The 16,450-nt window shown below is 53.6% G+C and overlaps 5 protein-coding genes and 1 non-coding gene across 6 annotated transcripts, besides 2 other annotated features; 2 read left to right on the top strand and 4 right to left on the bottom strand.

Annotated features, from left to right (window-relative positions):
- Nucleotides 1-538: 538 nt before the first annotated feature.
- On the top strand, nt 539-1,318 carry CYME_CMC062C (similar to Tat-interacting protein TIP30; the record flags this gene model as incomplete). Its single annotated transcript, XM_005535230.1, has 1 exon — nt 539-1,318. The coding sequence occupies one exon, from the start codon at nt 539-541 to the stop codon at nt 1,316-1,318; it is 780 nt and encodes a 259-aa protein (XP_005535287.1).
- Nucleotides 1,319-2,431: 1,113 nt separating this feature from the next.
- Nucleotides 2,432-3,705: a sequence feature (possible transcribed region).
- A 3,877-nt stretch (nt 3,706-7,582) lies between these two features.
- Nucleotides 7,583-8,530, bottom strand: CYME_CMC060C (hypothetical protein, conserved; the record flags this gene model as incomplete). The annotated part of the gene is made up of 1 exon (XM_005535229.1): nt 7,583-8,530. The coding sequence occupies one exon, from the start codon at nt 8,528-8,530 to the stop codon at nt 7,583-7,585; it is 948 nt and encodes a 315-aa protein (XP_005535286.1).
- Nucleotides 8,531-10,272: 1,742 nt separating this feature from the next.
- Nucleotides 10,273-12,279, bottom strand: CYME_CMC059C (GTP-binding protein of engA family; the record flags this gene model as incomplete). Its single annotated transcript, XM_005535228.1, has 1 exon — nt 10,273-12,279. One exon carries the CDS (start codon nt 12,277-12,279, stop codon nt 10,273-10,275), a length of 2,007 nt encoding a protein of 668 aa, XP_005535285.1.
- A 110-nt stretch (nt 12,280-12,389) lies between these two features.
- Nucleotides 12,390-13,140: a sequence feature (possible transcribed region).
- Nucleotides 13,141-13,365: 225 nt separating this feature from the next.
- Nucleotides 13,366-14,640, bottom strand: CYME_CMC057C (hypothetical protein, conserved; the record flags this gene model as incomplete). Its single annotated transcript, XM_005535227.1, has 1 exon — nt 13,366-14,640. One exon carries the CDS (start codon nt 14,638-14,640, stop codon nt 13,366-13,368), a length of 1,275 nt encoding a protein of 424 aa, XP_005535284.1.
- CYME_CMC056T lies at nt 14,581-16,091 on the top strand. The gene has a single exon (XR_002461215.1). It is a non-coding gene; the product is annotated as a hypothetical transcript (transcript).
- Nucleotides 15,331-16,332, bottom strand: CYME_CMC055C (probable lathosterol oxidase; the record flags this gene model as incomplete). The annotated part of the gene is made up of 1 exon (XM_005535226.1): nt 15,331-16,332. One exon carries the CDS (start codon nt 16,330-16,332, stop codon nt 15,331-15,333), a length of 1,002 nt encoding a protein of 333 aa, XP_005535283.1.
- Nucleotides 16,333-16,450: the final 118 nt, after the last annotated feature.

The following is a 16,450-nucleotide window of genomic DNA, read 5'->3' as shown; positions in this document are numbered from 1 at the left end:
CAGAATCCTCAGGCGTATGAGATGTGATGAGCACCTGCTCCGCTCGTAGTTGATAGCGTTAACTTTTCTGCTTTAGAAAGTCGCATTAGAGTGCTAGACGACTGTTTTGGTGGCTTCCATGGGTCTCGTGCGACGGTTCCGTCGCAGAACCCGAGCTATTGGCTGTACTCCAGCAATCCTGATTGTGTCAGTCAGTTGCATCTGCGTGTCCCGAAGTAAATTTCAATGACCAATTGGGACTTTTGCATTCGCAAACAATTTCATTCTACAGTTTCACGATCCCCAAGTTGTGTCATCGACTGATCTGCATGGAAGGCCTGCGAGGAGCAGCCGATTTGCAGCGTCGGCTGCTTCTCGCAAACCTGTTGCTGCTTCGGGTACTGCTTCTGCACTGCCAATCTGCGAGTCTATTGTTACAGTGGCTTCTACTGACACTGCTCCTGCAGTTCGACTCCGCTCGACACCCCGGTACTGGTACTGGCGCTTCTGGTGCTGCGGCTGAACGCCACAAAGCGACCCCTGGGCTATCGGGCACGTCATGAGTGCCGCAGCCTCGTACAAGGTTCTCGTTGCTGGTGCCACTGGAGCCTGTGGCCAAGCTATCGTTCGTGAGCTGGTGGCAACTCCGCGGTGCGAAGAAGTCATTGCCCTTTGCCGTCGCGCAAATGTTCGCCTCCCGTTCGCAGACGCTGGTAAAGTGCGCGTGATCGTTCTGGAGGACTTTGGGGAACTAACATTAACGCCTGCGGAACGGCGCTCGAAGGACTGTCCGCTATGGAGTCTTTCCGGCGTTGGCGCTGCCGTGTGTGCGCTGGGAACCACAATGAAAGACGCTGGGGGGTCAAAAGAGGTTTTCCAACGGGTCGATCACGACTATATTTGTGGTTTCGTAAGAACAGCTTTAGCTTGCGGAGCTCGGAAAATTGCACTAATATCCGCATCTGGTGCTTCAGAGCGATCTCTCTTCTTCTACATGCGGGTCAAAGGCGAGACGGAGAAACATGTCCATGCGCTGTGTGCAGAATACGGAGCGGCCCTGCATATCCTTAGGCCTGGCATGCTGCTGACGCCGCCTCGAACGAGCGGTGCGAGCAGACCAGCAGAACGCGCTGCCCAGCAGCTTGTGAAAACACTTCGTTTGTCCATGGGGGGCATACTCGCAGTCTCCGTCGAGCACGTTGCCAAGACGGTGCGCATGGCACTGGAAACAGCACCCGAGGAGCTCCTCCAGCGATTCTCATCGCTGGAGGAGCAGGCGAGTCAGACGTGGGTTTATCCATCGCGAACGATTTTCCGTATCGGTGTCGAGGCCGGGTAAGCGCTGCGGCAGGGCATGTTAATGTTTCTCGGGGTTGGGGGGCGGGGGCGGGGTGGGGGATCACTACCGCCTGCCTTGCAGGTATGCAGAGATGTTATTTCACAAAAAGACCACTGTTCATGCCCTCTGCCTCCTTTGAAAGTCTATGGATGTATACATGGACGTACGTGCGTATATTCAGGCGTGCATGTTTATGCTCGGACGAATGAGCGCGCCTGCGCATATAGATATACTCGTACATGTGCTTGCAAGGGTGCGTCTGCTATAACGAAGGATTTGCCTTTCGATATCTGCATCTGGAGTCGCGGCGATTGTTCGTGCACGTACCTGGATGTAGCTAGTATCACCCATGGACACCAGATCGGGTAAAATCATTCCGCGGATCCCAGGATGGAATCTGCGTTCCAAAGTTTCAAGCGCGATCACGAGCTGGTGTACCGGGCACTGGAGCATTGATCGAGCGCCGACTTGATCCGGGTACGCTGCACTGGGGTTGGTCGGGTCCTGCATCCTGGGCTAATGCCCGAGGTCTACTTCCTGGTCATCACCAGAGGCTGTGCATCTGGGAGAATCTAGTTCGCTACATCGATACGCTGTTGCTCAAGAACAGCGATCGAGAGAAGGCACTTGCTGGCGTCCACACGAGACGCCCTATTATAGGAGCAGCGATTTTTGGAGCACATATATTTGCATGCCCTTTTGTTTATGATTGTTTTTCTCTTAGTTGTTCGACAGCAGGAATGTATCCTGCAGATTGGAGAAAGGTGGTGGAAACATGTTACACTGTCACTATGAGCGTGTAAAAAACGTCCCTACTTGTAGATGTCCGTAAGTCTGCTTTCATCACGCGGATCGACCATATTTCTCGTCGTCCATATCCTTCTCATCGTGCATCCGAAACAGAGTTCATTGAACTCTTTCTACGGGACTGTTTCCTCTTGTCTATTCATTTCACTACAAGCGACCTCTGAGAAATCCTACCAAAGGAACCATAGGATCTGAATTGTCCGCCCCGCTGATACGAAAGGTGATAACCGGACACCGATGGACAAAGAAACCGGTATGCTTCAATGTGAGACTATCGCGCGCAGACCCACTTACTCTCTATATTGTATTGAAATGCGAACACTGTTACAGTTTGAACGGGTCGTAGTCTCAAACGGTGAGACTTGTTTCGGGACAAATAACAGACCTGCGTATAGGAACTCATAGAGGGCAAAAATGCTGTTCGGAAAGACGAGACAAACAAATATCGCAACAGTACCTGCCCAGACGACGAGTCCGTTGCGTGGTCGCCTGAACGCCGCCAAAGCGACGAGTGCGTTAAGCACCCTAACCTCCGTCGAAACACTCTTCGTGGCTCCTCATTTCCAAACAAACATGTCCTGTGTTTAGACACCGCCGTTTTCCACCACTCAAAAACCGTCGAGGAGAACGCAGCTGTGACTAGCGCGGAGCTTCTCTTCGTGCCGTTCTGTTCTGTCCGGTGCAATCCAGTCGAAGTCGTCATTTCTGTTGTGAAACGTTTTCACTGCGATCACGGTTCAATAGCAGAGTCGCTCGCATCCGCGGTACCGAAACGTACAGAATACCGTGGTGGATCACGTAGCTTCTTATTAGAGGGATCCTGGTTTCGCCTCTCTCTCTCTCTATGACGCACCTCGTCAAGCAAGTTTAAGCAGGAATGCTGGCGACAGGGCAGCCAGCTGTCCACATTGCTCCGGAATTTGTCGACGAAACCCATATGCAACCACACAACGGATACACGGTACAGAAGATGCAATACTTCCGTATCGTTGCACCTGTCATTTGCACACGCATGTGTTAGAATCCTGTGACGAGTCGCAGTGGCATCTCGGCGACCTGGGCTCTACAGCGCATACGTTAAGGAAACTTCAAACCAAAATCAGAAACCATACACACGTTAATCTCGAGCGCTTCACGAGAGGTACCCTCAGGGACGTTATACGCCAAAAAAAAAGCCTCACTGTTCTGGCTCAGAAAAAAAATACGAGTGACGGATGGGATTCTTCGCGAGTCAATGCAGCCAATTCATGAGCTCCTAGCAGCAGAAAAGAAACCGCTTGGTGGCGAGTTCGGAAGCGGGTTAGCAACGCGTGCGAGCGTCGCTCCGGATCGCCCAGGCTCATGTCGTTGCTCTGAGCCTCGCACTGGCGGACGCGTTTCCAGGAGGATAGTTGGAATACGATGCCTGCCTGCCTTGCACCTTTTTCAGCGACGTATTGTGCTGAACAGAGCACGCCACTGCTAAAGCGGATTCCCTGCTCGTGTGCGAGCGCGCTAGCCTCTCCAAACGATTATTCGATTTGCGTCCTGTATACTAGATAAATGCCCATGGACGTGCATGTAAAGAAAACAAAAAATTTTTCGATTATTTGGTAAATTAATCTCCGCCCGCAGACGCCTCCCAGTGTATTTATATCCGGCCGCCTGCTATCAGCTTCAGCGTCTCCTTGTACACTTCGAGCCTGAGATGCTGCCCTGCAAAATTACATTGCGTAAGCACCTCGGGTATCGTCTTCAGCGTCGCAGATCTCCTAATATTGAAAGTAGCGTTCATGTCTCGGATGGAAAGCTCTTTGCATTTCTTGCCGCTGGTTGGATTCGCCAATGCAAGGATTCCAGGAACTCGCGCCTTCTGTACCATTTGGTGCTCTGTTGGCTCTCCGTGATTTTCGATCGCCGAAGCGGTCCGCTGCCTTCCCTCTATATCGGCCTCCGGACGTGTACATCTCAGTTCATCCCTTATATTTTTTGAAAATGAATGCACCTGTCTCTGCACCCAGGTGAGGACGCTCTCTGCGGTGGATGGACTCGCGGAAGAACAACGGCATATGGCCTGGTGTGTCACCGCGTGCTGAACACTCCAGCGATTCGCCCAATGAAGCGATCATACCGTATCAAGATGGAGAACGCTCTTTCACTGGGCCTGGATTACGGAGCGTACAGTGGAATGAAAAGCTGCTCTATTCCCGTTTGAATCGGCAAAAGCGTGAACGCAAGAAGAATGGTCAAACGCCAGGTTGTAACATAGAAGGACGTCATCGAACGTCCGGAAAAGTCTTCAAGAATTCGACAAAGCTGTTCGTGTCGTTGTACGAGCTTTCTCCTCGAGCGAATCTGAGGCCGCAGAGTGAATCCACTGCAACTCGAACTGATCGTGATATCCTCGTTCTCATCTAAATCGAATTTACATACAATGGGCGCCCTGTTCCGCGAATGCCGGCATACGCTCCGACCATATCTTCGAAAGGAAGTCTCACCCACAGAAAAAAAAACAAATCAAAGTCACTGTGCTTCATACCTATAGCGACGCTCCAGGAAGGCTGTCGTTGCGATTTCGGTGCAAGATGGCCATGCATAATCTAGGACTTTTTCGCGACTGTATCCCGGTGTCTTCACGACCACACGAACATGCTGTTGAGGAACAGGGACGTCCGTGGCGACTACATTTGACGGTTTTGCTTTCCCTAGGGTGATCAACCGGTCATTCTCTACTGTTGACCGCAACCACTCTTTGAATATACCTGTTTTTGGCACGGAACACATCTACTTGTTCCTTTTGATGTTCCGCAACCATCAGAGTACTTCATTATGACTGAAGTGAAGGAGGATTGCAGTCCACCTCGCACTGTCCAGGACAAGACGTATCCTACAGGCAATTCGTCGACGATCTATACAGCGCATTGCATCGAGATTTCGATCTCCTGCTATACATCGCATCAGGGGCGAAACAAAACTGAGCTGAAAGCTCACGATGTCGCCGTAGGCACATGGGTATTGTGCTGGATAGCCTTCTCAGAACGCTTCGACTTGTCTCTACTAGCAGTCCTACTTCACTCCAACGTCGCGGAGTAGAGAATCGACGGAGCTCGCCCAACGTCTCTCGTCTGTAAGGATGAAAACGAAAGAAATTCACAGCGTCGATAGCGACCGAGTGAACATCCGTGTGGAAGCACTCCACGGAAACCTGGCGCGAGTCGAGTAACGAAGCTCACGGTCGATCGCTCAAGATAGGTGAAGAGCTAGACGATCTAGTGTGCGTGGTTTCCGTATTCAAACACATCACCGCCGTCAGTGCGCTTCTAAATTAAGAGGGCGGAGCCGACGGCCTTAATGGAAAGCGGATGGAGGTACCCACGTTTTCTAGGCATCGGTATGATCGAGAGTCGGGCATGCTGGACGCCAGGATGCATGCAAACGTTTAGAATGGTGGCGTCCGCGCGCTTCTCTGCACTCGGAGTACCCAATCCACTGAAGAGGATGCTTTCTACGCTTCATGTAGAGAGTACACAAACGTCCTAATGGATCGAGCAAACAATCTCGATTACGAGTACTCGAGACCGCGCTGGGATCACCGACGGTTTCGTTTGTATAAAGACGGGATGCCTGCATTCGCCAACTTGTTCAAGGATTTTCAAGAACAAACACCTGACCAGTCTCGTCGTTCGCGAGTACCCCACGATGCTGAGCGTTTCATGGCGCGTCAGGGCTGCGGTCTTGCCTCGTCGACGAGCGCGGACAACGCAAGCAGGAATCGATTCTGCACGATTCCCATCAATGCACTCAGGACGGCAGGTACGTATCATACGCATAGCTGGACGACGAAACCAATCGAGAAGAACAGTGTGAAACAGAGTCGTATACACAAGGTCAAGTACGGTGCGCTGATCGAACATCACATGATTAGGTCATCGAATCTGAGACACTTGGTTTGGTGAAGCTCAACCAGCAACCATACGCCCAAGCGCTCTCTCAAGCGAGACTCGAATGCCCCTATCAGCGTCGGGAAAAATGTCTCGAGCTTCCCGTGCGTACGTCGTCTTTGAATCAAGTGAACTTTCGAAGGAATCGTTTCATACTCAGTGTGGCTATTTCGCTGAAGCACGGCATAATACGGATGCAAAACCATCAGTTCCCATGGAACGGGACATGGGATCCTCGCCAGGAGCGAGGCGCTCGCATGGGGTGTTTCAGCCATCCAGCAGGGCTGGAACGGATTCTCTATGCACACCGCGAACGATTTCCCTTCGAAAAGCGTAGACGATACTAGTGCTCCACGATTCAATATTTCAGAGTCTATTGCCGTGATCCAAGCGATCAAGGCTGCTCCAAAATATCCATACATCAGATGCATTCCCTAAGCATCCGCCAGGTCGACAGCGATCGTATCTCCGCACGCTGGCCTTGGCAATCGTCAGAGTCGGACGTCGCGGATGTCAGCAGCGCAAACGGATGCACCAGCATCGAGGTAAAGTTGATGTGCCATTGCAACGCTGCAGAATCGATATTCTGGAGATCAAAACGCCCGGGTCTCAGTCTGATACTTCGTACAAGAAACGCAGCGGATCCAGGACGGCGAGTCTCAGAAAGGATCAGCTGAGGTTTGCTTCATCGAACCCCAGTGCTATCGAGATGCATCCGACGCTTCCGAGCGTGCACTCTATCGAGGACGTATGACGAGGACGTCACTATCCAAACCATTTTGGGTTGCCCAAGTTACCGCAGCCGTCACGAGCCGTACGTGCCCCTGAAACCCTGAGTACATCCGCTTCGAATTCGATTCAGAGATGACGATGAGCATCTTGGGGATCGTTCCATTCCTGGATGCTGTGCCTTCAACATCCAATCATCCAATGGGTTCCAGTGCATGCACACGTTGTATTGACCCGAATTCGAAAAGGAGGAAATCCATCTCCATGCTCCAGAGGAAAACGTGACGCCCCCGATATGTTCTTCGCGCTTACGCGTCTCTAGTCGTTAAGCAGGTGCGAGCAAGTGCTGCACGAGAGCATCCTCCAGTGCAGCTGGTGAAACGCCGCGGCATCGTGAACGTTGCGCTTGGAACGCCCTTCGCAGAATGCAAGGCATCATCAGGCACGAACGCGATGTACCGAGAGCGATTCACTGTCCGAGGATTCGTGCATTCGCATGCACAGCGCAATATTCGTCTCCACTAAGAGCTCTACAAGTATGATGCGGGGAAAGACGGCGCCATGTACGAGACGACGGAGTCGCGTACAGTGCTGGTTTTCTGTTCCTCGCTCCATACAATGCCGGTGCTGCGAGAGAACGATTCATCCGTAGATGCATCGGAGTCGCGTACAGTGCTGGTTTTCTGTTCCCCGCTCCATACAATGCCGGTGCTGCGAGAGAACGATTCATCCGTAGATGCATCAGAGTCGGGTACACTTCGAGTATCGACAGCACTCGCCCGTCTGGCATCCAGACGCTGGGGTTCCGTCACGGCGGCGGCACGCCGTTCGACTCAGCTTGAACACCATCACAGGATGAAATGCCGGTGCTCTTTCCATCTCGTTCTGCTTGCGAGTCTGTTACTCGCCGACGTTTCCCTGATGCTGAGTGATCAGCCACGGGCTCTGCATGAATTCGTGGCTCCCCGAAGGCCCGTTTCTCCTGGACTGCGAGGCGCGGGATACACGCGTGAATGTTGAGGCGCGGCGACGAGAGATGGTGCAGCTCCCGAGGCACTGCACCGCAGCAGCACAGCTTTCCCAGAATATGCACGTAAATAATGACATCCGGTTCGGTGAGATCCACTCGAGCGAGGCCCCGCTCAATCAGTGGCACCGCATGACGGCAGATAACGTCGATAAAGTCGTGCGCTTGCACTCGATCATTATTCCTGGACCTGAAGCGTACCGCAAAGCGACACGGCTTCGTATGCGTACCGCTCATCGGTGCCTGCAACCATGCGCTTACATGATCCGCCAAAGCGAGTGCCGCGTGACGAGTATAGGCTTTGCAAACAACATCTATGGGGAAAAAGCTCTCACAGGACGGTACAGCTACATAACCCTGCTTTCGCGTTTGTTCAAAGAGCAGTTTCACCAGTTCCACTGGTCTGGGTGCCTGCTCCAACTCTATGCGTACAAAAAACGTATTCCGCACGCCGGTGTCGTGGACTTTGACCCACGATGCAGCCTGCGGCGTCGCTTGCTTGGGACTCAGAGTCGATGCGGTGTCAGCGGTGCCGCTGTCGTTCGCAGTCTGGACGCCCAGCAGTCGGCTATCGTCGTGAACGCCCTGAGCACCAGCAAATTCACATACAGTGTTCTCAGAGCAGAGTTCAGCAAAGCTCTCGAGTGCTTCACGACAAGCCCTGGAAACGCGTCCCGTTGCTGTGGTAACCAGAACGCCAGTGAACCCCGGTTCCACCGGCGAAACCATGCAAACGGTACGACGTCGTCCGTCCGTTCGTCTGTTCGAAACCTTTTCAGCGAACACTGATTCGGCAACCGAAGCTTTTCACTTGTCCGCAGAAAAACCTTCCGATGTTCGAGAGGAGAGAACAAGTATCGTCGACACGCATGGTAGATTTGCATAGAACAGGAAACTAGAGGCCTCTGTTTCTGGCTTTAGATTTTTCTCGTGCTACTTTGAGATGTACCGCATCGACATTCAAAGTGCAGTCATAGGGGATTCAGGATTCATAAGTAGTTCTAGGATCATCAGTGGTTCATTCGGAATGGCTTGTTCGGCGCTTTGCTGTTCGAGTTGTTTGCGACACCCAAGACTCCAGTACCGTAAAATAACCGATATCATGAACCAGTTCATACGTACAAGCCGATATTCTTATCCTTTCTTGTGCATCGTTCGCTGAATGCATTCATTCTTCAAGATTTCGATCTTTCTACTTCAGGGTTACTCGTGGGCACTGCAAATCGTCCAAGTGGATTGACGAGCAAACGTACTCGACGTCGTCGGTTGACGACTTTTTCACGAGCCCAAACCGAAGGTCACGGATCTTCTCACGCAATCGAACACTCGATTCCGATCGAAATTTCAATCCTACGCCCTCTCTGACTATCGACGGAGCAACACTCGACAGCAGCATGATAACTCACATGGGATATGCTCGCGAAGGCTCCCGTCTCTTATTTTTTTTGCATGGAGAAGGGTATTGCACGCGACCTTCCTTCATACAAGTGATCGCTCGCAGTAGGGCGTGCGTCACAGCTTGGTACAAAGGGAGCGTAGACGCATCAGAAGCTCCCGACTCGTTCTCCAACCTGGATTTCGCTTCAAGTGCTTGATTCATCATGGGACGCTCTGCATTCCACCGATACACGATCCCATCGAACAGCGTACGCTTGCACGTTTATTGAGTAGAGTGCTCGCCAGCCTGATCGCAGAGAAGAAGCTGTTGATCGTGGCGCCCGAGACTGGGCGCGAAAACCGCACAACGCATCGCTGGGCGACTTGTGTGTACCGTCGAGAACATGTACCGAGCAATCGTGCAAGCGTTGACGCGCCACAGGCCAGCATTCGGGGAGACGGGTGCGCTCGACATACGCGAACCGCTGTGCAGAGCCAAGAGGCACAGCTGCCAGGCGTGTACCGAGGCAGTACGCAAAGAACAGGAACATGGCAAGCGAATCATAGATCGCAACTTCCGCCTGAGCATGGAATGCGTCGATTACTTCCGAAAGCGCCCAAACCAGGACTCTATCGCTGTCATCAGTAACTGCCGATTGCCGACAACAGAGCTGGGAGTATAGGCGGCATCGGCATACGTAAGGCAGAGCATAAGAGATAGGCAAAGGACGCGATCGCAGAACAAACCCCAAAGGCAGGTATCGAGCACAATGGTACGCGTCCCAAACATTGAGGTGCACGCCCGAGACAGAGCACCTACGTCATATCACAGGTTTGCCTGGTATCTCAGTTTCTCTCTCTATCTGTCTGTGTGTGTGTGTGGTGGATTCATACCCACCGCTCATACGAATACAGTCAAAGGCGCCGTCATTTTGAATCACGTTTGCCCAAGCAGACGCGCCATAAAAGTCATCGAAGCCAAGTGCTATTTCGTCCACGGGTCTGGCACGCATTTCGGCTCCAGAAATGACCGCCAGGCCTTAGTACAGCGGGCCAGGTTCATCGCAAGTCCTCATCTACGAGGAAAATGCGTCTCATTTACGCGTCGCTCGCGAGGATGCCGCCTTGGAACGGCGCTTCCGCGCTCGCCACAGCAGTCGAATCGGTGTACCGGTAAATCCAAGCGCTTCACGGAACTTGCGCTCTAGATATCGCTTGTAAGTGTCCGGGAAGAGTTCAGGATCGTTCACAAAGAGGGCCAGGGTCGGTGGCTGCACCGCAACCTGTGTGCAGTAGTATATTTTGCCACCCTGGCCTCGACGATTCGTCGGCGGTGCTTGCCATTGCACCGCTTCCAAGAGAACCTCGTTGAGCACCGCCGTTGACACGCGTCGCGCGTGCTGTGCCGCTGCAGCGTCCACCAGAGCCAAGATACGTGGAATACGTTGTCCGGTCTTTGCGCTCACGAAAATCATATCCGCCCAGTGGATCACTGGCAATCGCTCCCGCACCCGCAGTTGTGCCTCGTTATGGAGACGATTATCCTTGCGACCGAGAGCGTCCCACTTGTTCCCAACGATGACGCAGGCCTTGCCCTCGTCTACGATACGCTCCGCCAGCTCCGCGTCCTGATCCGTGATACCCTCTTCCATATCAAGGACCAAAAGAACCACGTCTGCACGACGAATCGCTTTGAATGCTCGATTGATCATAAAAAACTCCGTGCCGTACTCCACGTTCTTCTTCCGTCGAATGCCTGCCGTATCGATGAGCAGGTAGCAGGTCTCTCTTCCGGTGCGAGGGTCGCGTTGGATGAGGAGCTCATCGATCGCGTCTCGCGTGGTGCCGGGTACGGCGCTCACAATGACCCGCTCTTCCCCGAGGAGCGCGTTGAGCAGACTCGATTTCCCGACGTTTGGTCGACCAATGATGGCGACACGCCGCATACCAGACTCTTGTGACAATAGCGCCTCCTCCTGATCATCGCCATGATTGGGTAAATAGTAACAGACTTCATCGAGCAATTCTGCGACACCGCTGCCGTGAATACTGCTGATAGCCAGCGGCTGGCCCAGTCCCAGCTCCCAAAACTCAGCAGCTTGGGCCTCGCCCATCGTTTGGCTCTCACACTTATTGACCGCAACAACGATTGGAATACGTCGACCAAGGATGCCCCGCGCATCGCAAGTCTTGCGAAGGAAAACAGCGATATCCTGGTCGAGGGTGGTAACGCCCTGCTGGCCGTCGACGACAAGAACGACAACATCCGCCTCACGTAGAGCTATGAGCGCTTGCTGGCGAATTTGCGGAATAAAAACGTCTCCAGGAGTGTCTTCGAAAACGAGACCGCCGGTATCGACGACACGAAAGTGTCTTCCGCTCCAGTTCGCTAACTGGTACGTGCGGTCTCGGGTAACACCCGGTGTATCCTCTACGACAGCACCAGTGCGAAAGGTACCGCTGATGCGGTTCACGAGCATAGACTTGCCTACGTTTGGGCGTCCAATGACAGCAACCAGCGGTAAAGAGCTTTTTCGGTAAACTCCAGAGGTTGCTGCGGAGCGCTCGGCAGCTGCAGGGCTCGTTTCATCACGAAGGCCAGTTTCTGCGCTTGTAACAGCCTCGCCTCGAATCGACAAGTCCTCAGTAACACCGTCAGAGGCAGTCCGATTTTCGGAGAGACCAGCATCACTGGAAGGTTCCGTATCCGTCTCAGGTGAGGTGGCTTGTGCATCGTTCCTCAGTGCAGAGGCAGCCGCCGGATCGTCAGAGCTTTTCGGCACAAGCTCTTGTCGACTGGAAGGCAAGTTTGACTCCTTGTGTGTGCTGCTAGCCTTCAGACGCGCGGTTGCAACTCTGGAAGGAACCCCGTCGGGTTCCAGACGCAGCGAGGCGACGCCATAGTGATGGCGTGCTTGTGGAGAGCCTCTGGGCTTGCGCGAAAAGCGTTCAAAGCGCAGGGGTGCCACCAGCCTCACACCGTCACCACTACAAACAAAAGACGATGAGCCTGCAGCGCTTTGGTTAGAGTCATGTCGCAGCATCGGCAAAGATGGAAGACGCGTGTACCTATCAGAAACGAACTTGTGCGTCCAAAACATCCAGTCGCTCGGGCAACAACTAAACGGAAAACCTGATTGTTCTGGATGCGGTCGACGCCGCAGTGTTCGCGGCACCTTCGTAGCAACAAGGCTCTCGTCTTGACGTTCTTGAATGGGAGACTCGCATGGAACTGACAAGGTATTGCAGGTGCGGGAAAGGAGGTATTTGGCATATAAGACTGGAGCCGGGTCTCGTTTTGCTTTGTATGGGATGTGTAGAGATGAGCAGTACAAGCTTGATATGCTGTGCAGGCTACACAATCCCTAATATCTACATATGAAAGGTTCGTATTTCTCTGCAGTTTCTCATCTCTCTGCACGTGAACATTTACTGTCATGCTAGGTCTACAGTTCTTGGAGTCTCAGCAACATGAATACGGCAGATGAATGCCTGGAGAGCTGAGAGCGCGGCTCAACGTCTAGTGTCAGTGACGGACGCAGCGGTTGAGCGCGTTGTCCCGGTATCGACGGTATGGTGTACGCTTTTCGCAGGCGTTGATGTGCGTCGTAAAGCAGTGCGCAGAACTTGTTGAAAAACATATGCCCTGATACACACGAACACACATAGACGGACGCAGATACTGGTGGAGTCGCACCGAGCGTTGCACGAACGCGTTCACGCGTCAACTACAATGACCTCACAACAGTGATCCATTTTTCTATGGTATACACTCGAAAAGTCTAACCGGGGTTCTTCGCATACGCAGTTGTAATGAAACCCGCACGCAAGGCAATGGCTGCCACTCTGCTCCGGTCCAAACGCTTCAGCGCCACGACCAGATAACCGGACTTGCGCTTTGGGCAACAGGCTCGCTGAAGCGATCCTCCATGTGGCAAGCCTACCATAAACCATTATTGCGATGTTGTATGCACCCTGTTGCCGACACCGGACGCATAAAAGCCAACTTGGTCACACTGTAGCAGGCGTCTGCTCGAGGTCTATATCCCGTTGCTCCCGGGAATCCAGAGTAGATCGCCTTTCGATGCACGCTAGCGGAAGCGCTGGATTGATCTCTTTTCTACGGCTCTCAAGATTGCAGCACAAAATTGATTCAAGTACAGCATACGTGCTCTCAGCGACTTCGTTTACCATCGAAAGTACGCCGTAACAAAACTTGGCGTGACAGGCGAATCGAAATGATGCAACAGGTACTCCACAGCAGCGGCTTTGATCTCGCATTTGTTCTGCAGCACAATCGATGCAGCGCTTTCGGCGTCCGCAGGTATGCCGAAGAACTCTCGCGCATAGATACCACCGGCAACCAGTACCGTGTCCATGCCAGCGTTGTGTCCGCCCAAGATGTCGTGCAAGAGCGAATCTCCTATCGCCAAGAGTCGTGTACTAGCTCCGGTCTTGTCCTCCGTCACGCTTTTCGCTCTTGTCGCAGTGGATTGGTGAACCATGGTTGGCGGTTTGCGCCAGACTGGCTCCAGTCCGAGAATACGATGCACTGTCTCATAGACTGGCAGCTCGGGTTTCCCGAATCGAAGGACGAGCTGCCGAATGGTCTCAGCGTCGACGTCTTCATCAGCGAGCATTTTCTCATACGCCTGGGCCAGTGATCCAGGCATCACGTAGTTCACGCCTCCAACCACGGTTACGAGGTCCGGATTACTACACCACAGCGGGAGCTGGCGCCTTGCGCACTCGCGGAGGAGGCTAACCAGTGTCGCATAGGGCAGCGGTGCAACTGTCTGGCCGTCTTCTTGCGTAACGCCCTCGGTCCCGTGGGTCACCACCAGCTCCGCGTCCTCCACCCGCATACCGACTGGTTTGTAGTCGTATGTAAGATTATCCGGCTTTCGGGAGGGCAAAGTTGCGCGGCCGCGATCCGTCCAGTTCGTGTGGAAGACTCGGGTAGCTGGCGGCTCTTCGCGCTGGCGGTTCCGGAGCGCTTGTCGCAACTCCAGCAAAGCGTCTTGTGTCAGTTGACCTGAGGTCACGGCACCTGCAAACCACTCACGACGGAAACCGAGCGACTCCAGCTGTTCTAGGCAGTCCTCACGGAGACGAGAAGAGTTCGATGCAACCACGCAGGGCACGTGGCGGCGGTGCAGCTCCCGCACACAGTCTATGGCAAATGGGTAGGCACGTTTTCCGTCGTGCAGCACACCAAACTGATCAAGGACCACTGCATCATATTTCCTTCTGGCTAGAACGTCAGCAATGCCGGGTAAAATTGCGTACGCCAATACGAACATAGTGCAAAGAGGATGTACCGCTAGAGCCCGCACCCTCAACGCTGACATGTCGATGCGGAGATGTAGCTGGCGCGCAGAGACGAGGAGTCCAGCCGCTCTGTGTAGACGCCGAGTAACATGTAAGTTGTGCCAGAAGAAGCGTGTTTTAAAGAGGATCATTTCTGATACGCCCACAAGATACCTGTGTATGTGTATGTGTGTGCGTTCAGGCTAATGAAAACCGTTTTTACAGTGGTCGAAATTGAAAGCACGACGGGGCGGCTTCGAGGGCCTGGCGCCTCCGACTTGCTTTCCAGCAAAAAGCCTCCACAGCAGCTTAACGACAAGTGGACAAGGTCGGTAGCCAGCAGTTGCCGCTTCAATGTTTTGCCACCGAGCGGGTGAAACTGGCCGGTGACGCACGCTTCCAGCTCGCTCGCAAAAGTTCAAGTCGCCTCTGTTCGGTCGTGGCGTACCCAGCGGCCGGCTCCAGGGTTGCATCGTATTGCACACCGCGACAGCGACTGAGCGTCAGCACCGGTGCAGGGAATACCACGCGCTAATGTCGGGCACTCTTTTTCGAGTGCCAGCGAGTGTCGGCGGGGACGCACTGCCCTGCGCAGAGCGCAAACCGCTCGTCTCATTGCCGCTGCAGGGAGGAAAGCGGGTACGCAAACGGGGCCAGAACTAGAGCCTCTGCTCCGTGTGCTGGAAACGCGCCTCCGATACATACGTGGTACGCAGTCGGCTCGGGTGCACTCCCAGGTACACTACAAACACGTCACGGACTTTTACGAATGTTGCGGCACGAAAAGACCGTCAGTGGGCATCGTCGATTCTGTCACGATCGCGCCCTCCGTAGACGAGGGGTCATTTCGCAGCTTCGACCGAGACCTCGTTGGCAACGACGCACTTGGATTGGAGATATCCCTTGCCGGCCGCGGCTCCGTACACATCCTCCTCCCGAAACCGAATCGCATGCCACTGCTTGGGATCTTTGTGTGTCCCGAAGACACGATCCCAGAATGTAAAGTACTGTCCATAGTTGGAACGAAACGTTGTATGGTGGATGCGATGATGGGCAGCGCCATTCACCCCGGGGATGCTGAGACTCACCCGATCGTGAATATTGATCGTCCAGAGCCCGACCACAGCGAGGGATATCAGATGTAGGAGACTGTGAAACGGGAAAATCAACACGAATAACTGATACGGAAAGCCCTGGGCGAAACCGTCGAGGGGATGGAATGCAAACGCCGAGAACGGCGTCGTATCAATGAATGAATGATGCGGTTTGTGGAGGAATCGATACACGCGGCGGTGGTGCAGGCCCCGGTGAATAAAATAGATCAAGGTATCGCTAAACACCAAGAATAGCACGGGGGAGAGAATAAAGTACAAGATCCCGTGCTTCCTTGGATCGTCATAGACGCGGGTATACCCCAGCTGCACCAGAAGCTCTATTGGTGTTGTGAGAAGCGACATCACAGCGAGTGACCAGGTCGACATGCGCACCTCTCTCCAGATTTCTCGCCAGTTTGCACGGTATTTCGTGCCTACGGTAGCCTTACGAAACGCCACGAACACCAAAAAGTAGTCAATACTCGCAAATAGGTAATAAAGTACAAGAGATCCAAGGTAAAGGAAGACCCACGTCGCCAACAAGCGCCGGTAGAGCGGCATCGACACCGGCTGCGCGCTCCTGCTGACCACTCCGAACTGACCCTGCAGAAGCGCGTCCACCCAGCGCACAAGCACGTCCTCTGAGAGTGTATTCAGTCGACCCACGGCTCCGATAACGTCCATGAAGGTACTGCGAAACACACACCAACCAACGTACAACGATGCTTGCGGTCCGGAGCTCGCCAGCATACCCCCCCGAATCGTGAAACGGATCGCGCACGCACGCGCGATTCTCGAAGCGATCGAGGCGCGCTGGCGCAAAACCCGACGGCTGCAGTCGCCGTTGCACGCAGGGCGTGCGGCATGC

This window comes from Cyanidioschyzon merolae, chromosome 3, assembly GCF_000091205.1.
Source record: "Cyanidioschyzon merolae strain 10D DNA, chromosome 3, complete genome".
In the NCBI taxonomy this organism is placed as follows: Eukaryota; Rhodophyta; class Bangiophyceae; order Cyanidiales; family Cyanidiaceae; genus Cyanidioschyzon; species Cyanidioschyzon merolae.
Note: the sequence above shows the minus strand (reverse complement) of the source record. Positions and strands in the feature narration are given on the sequence as shown.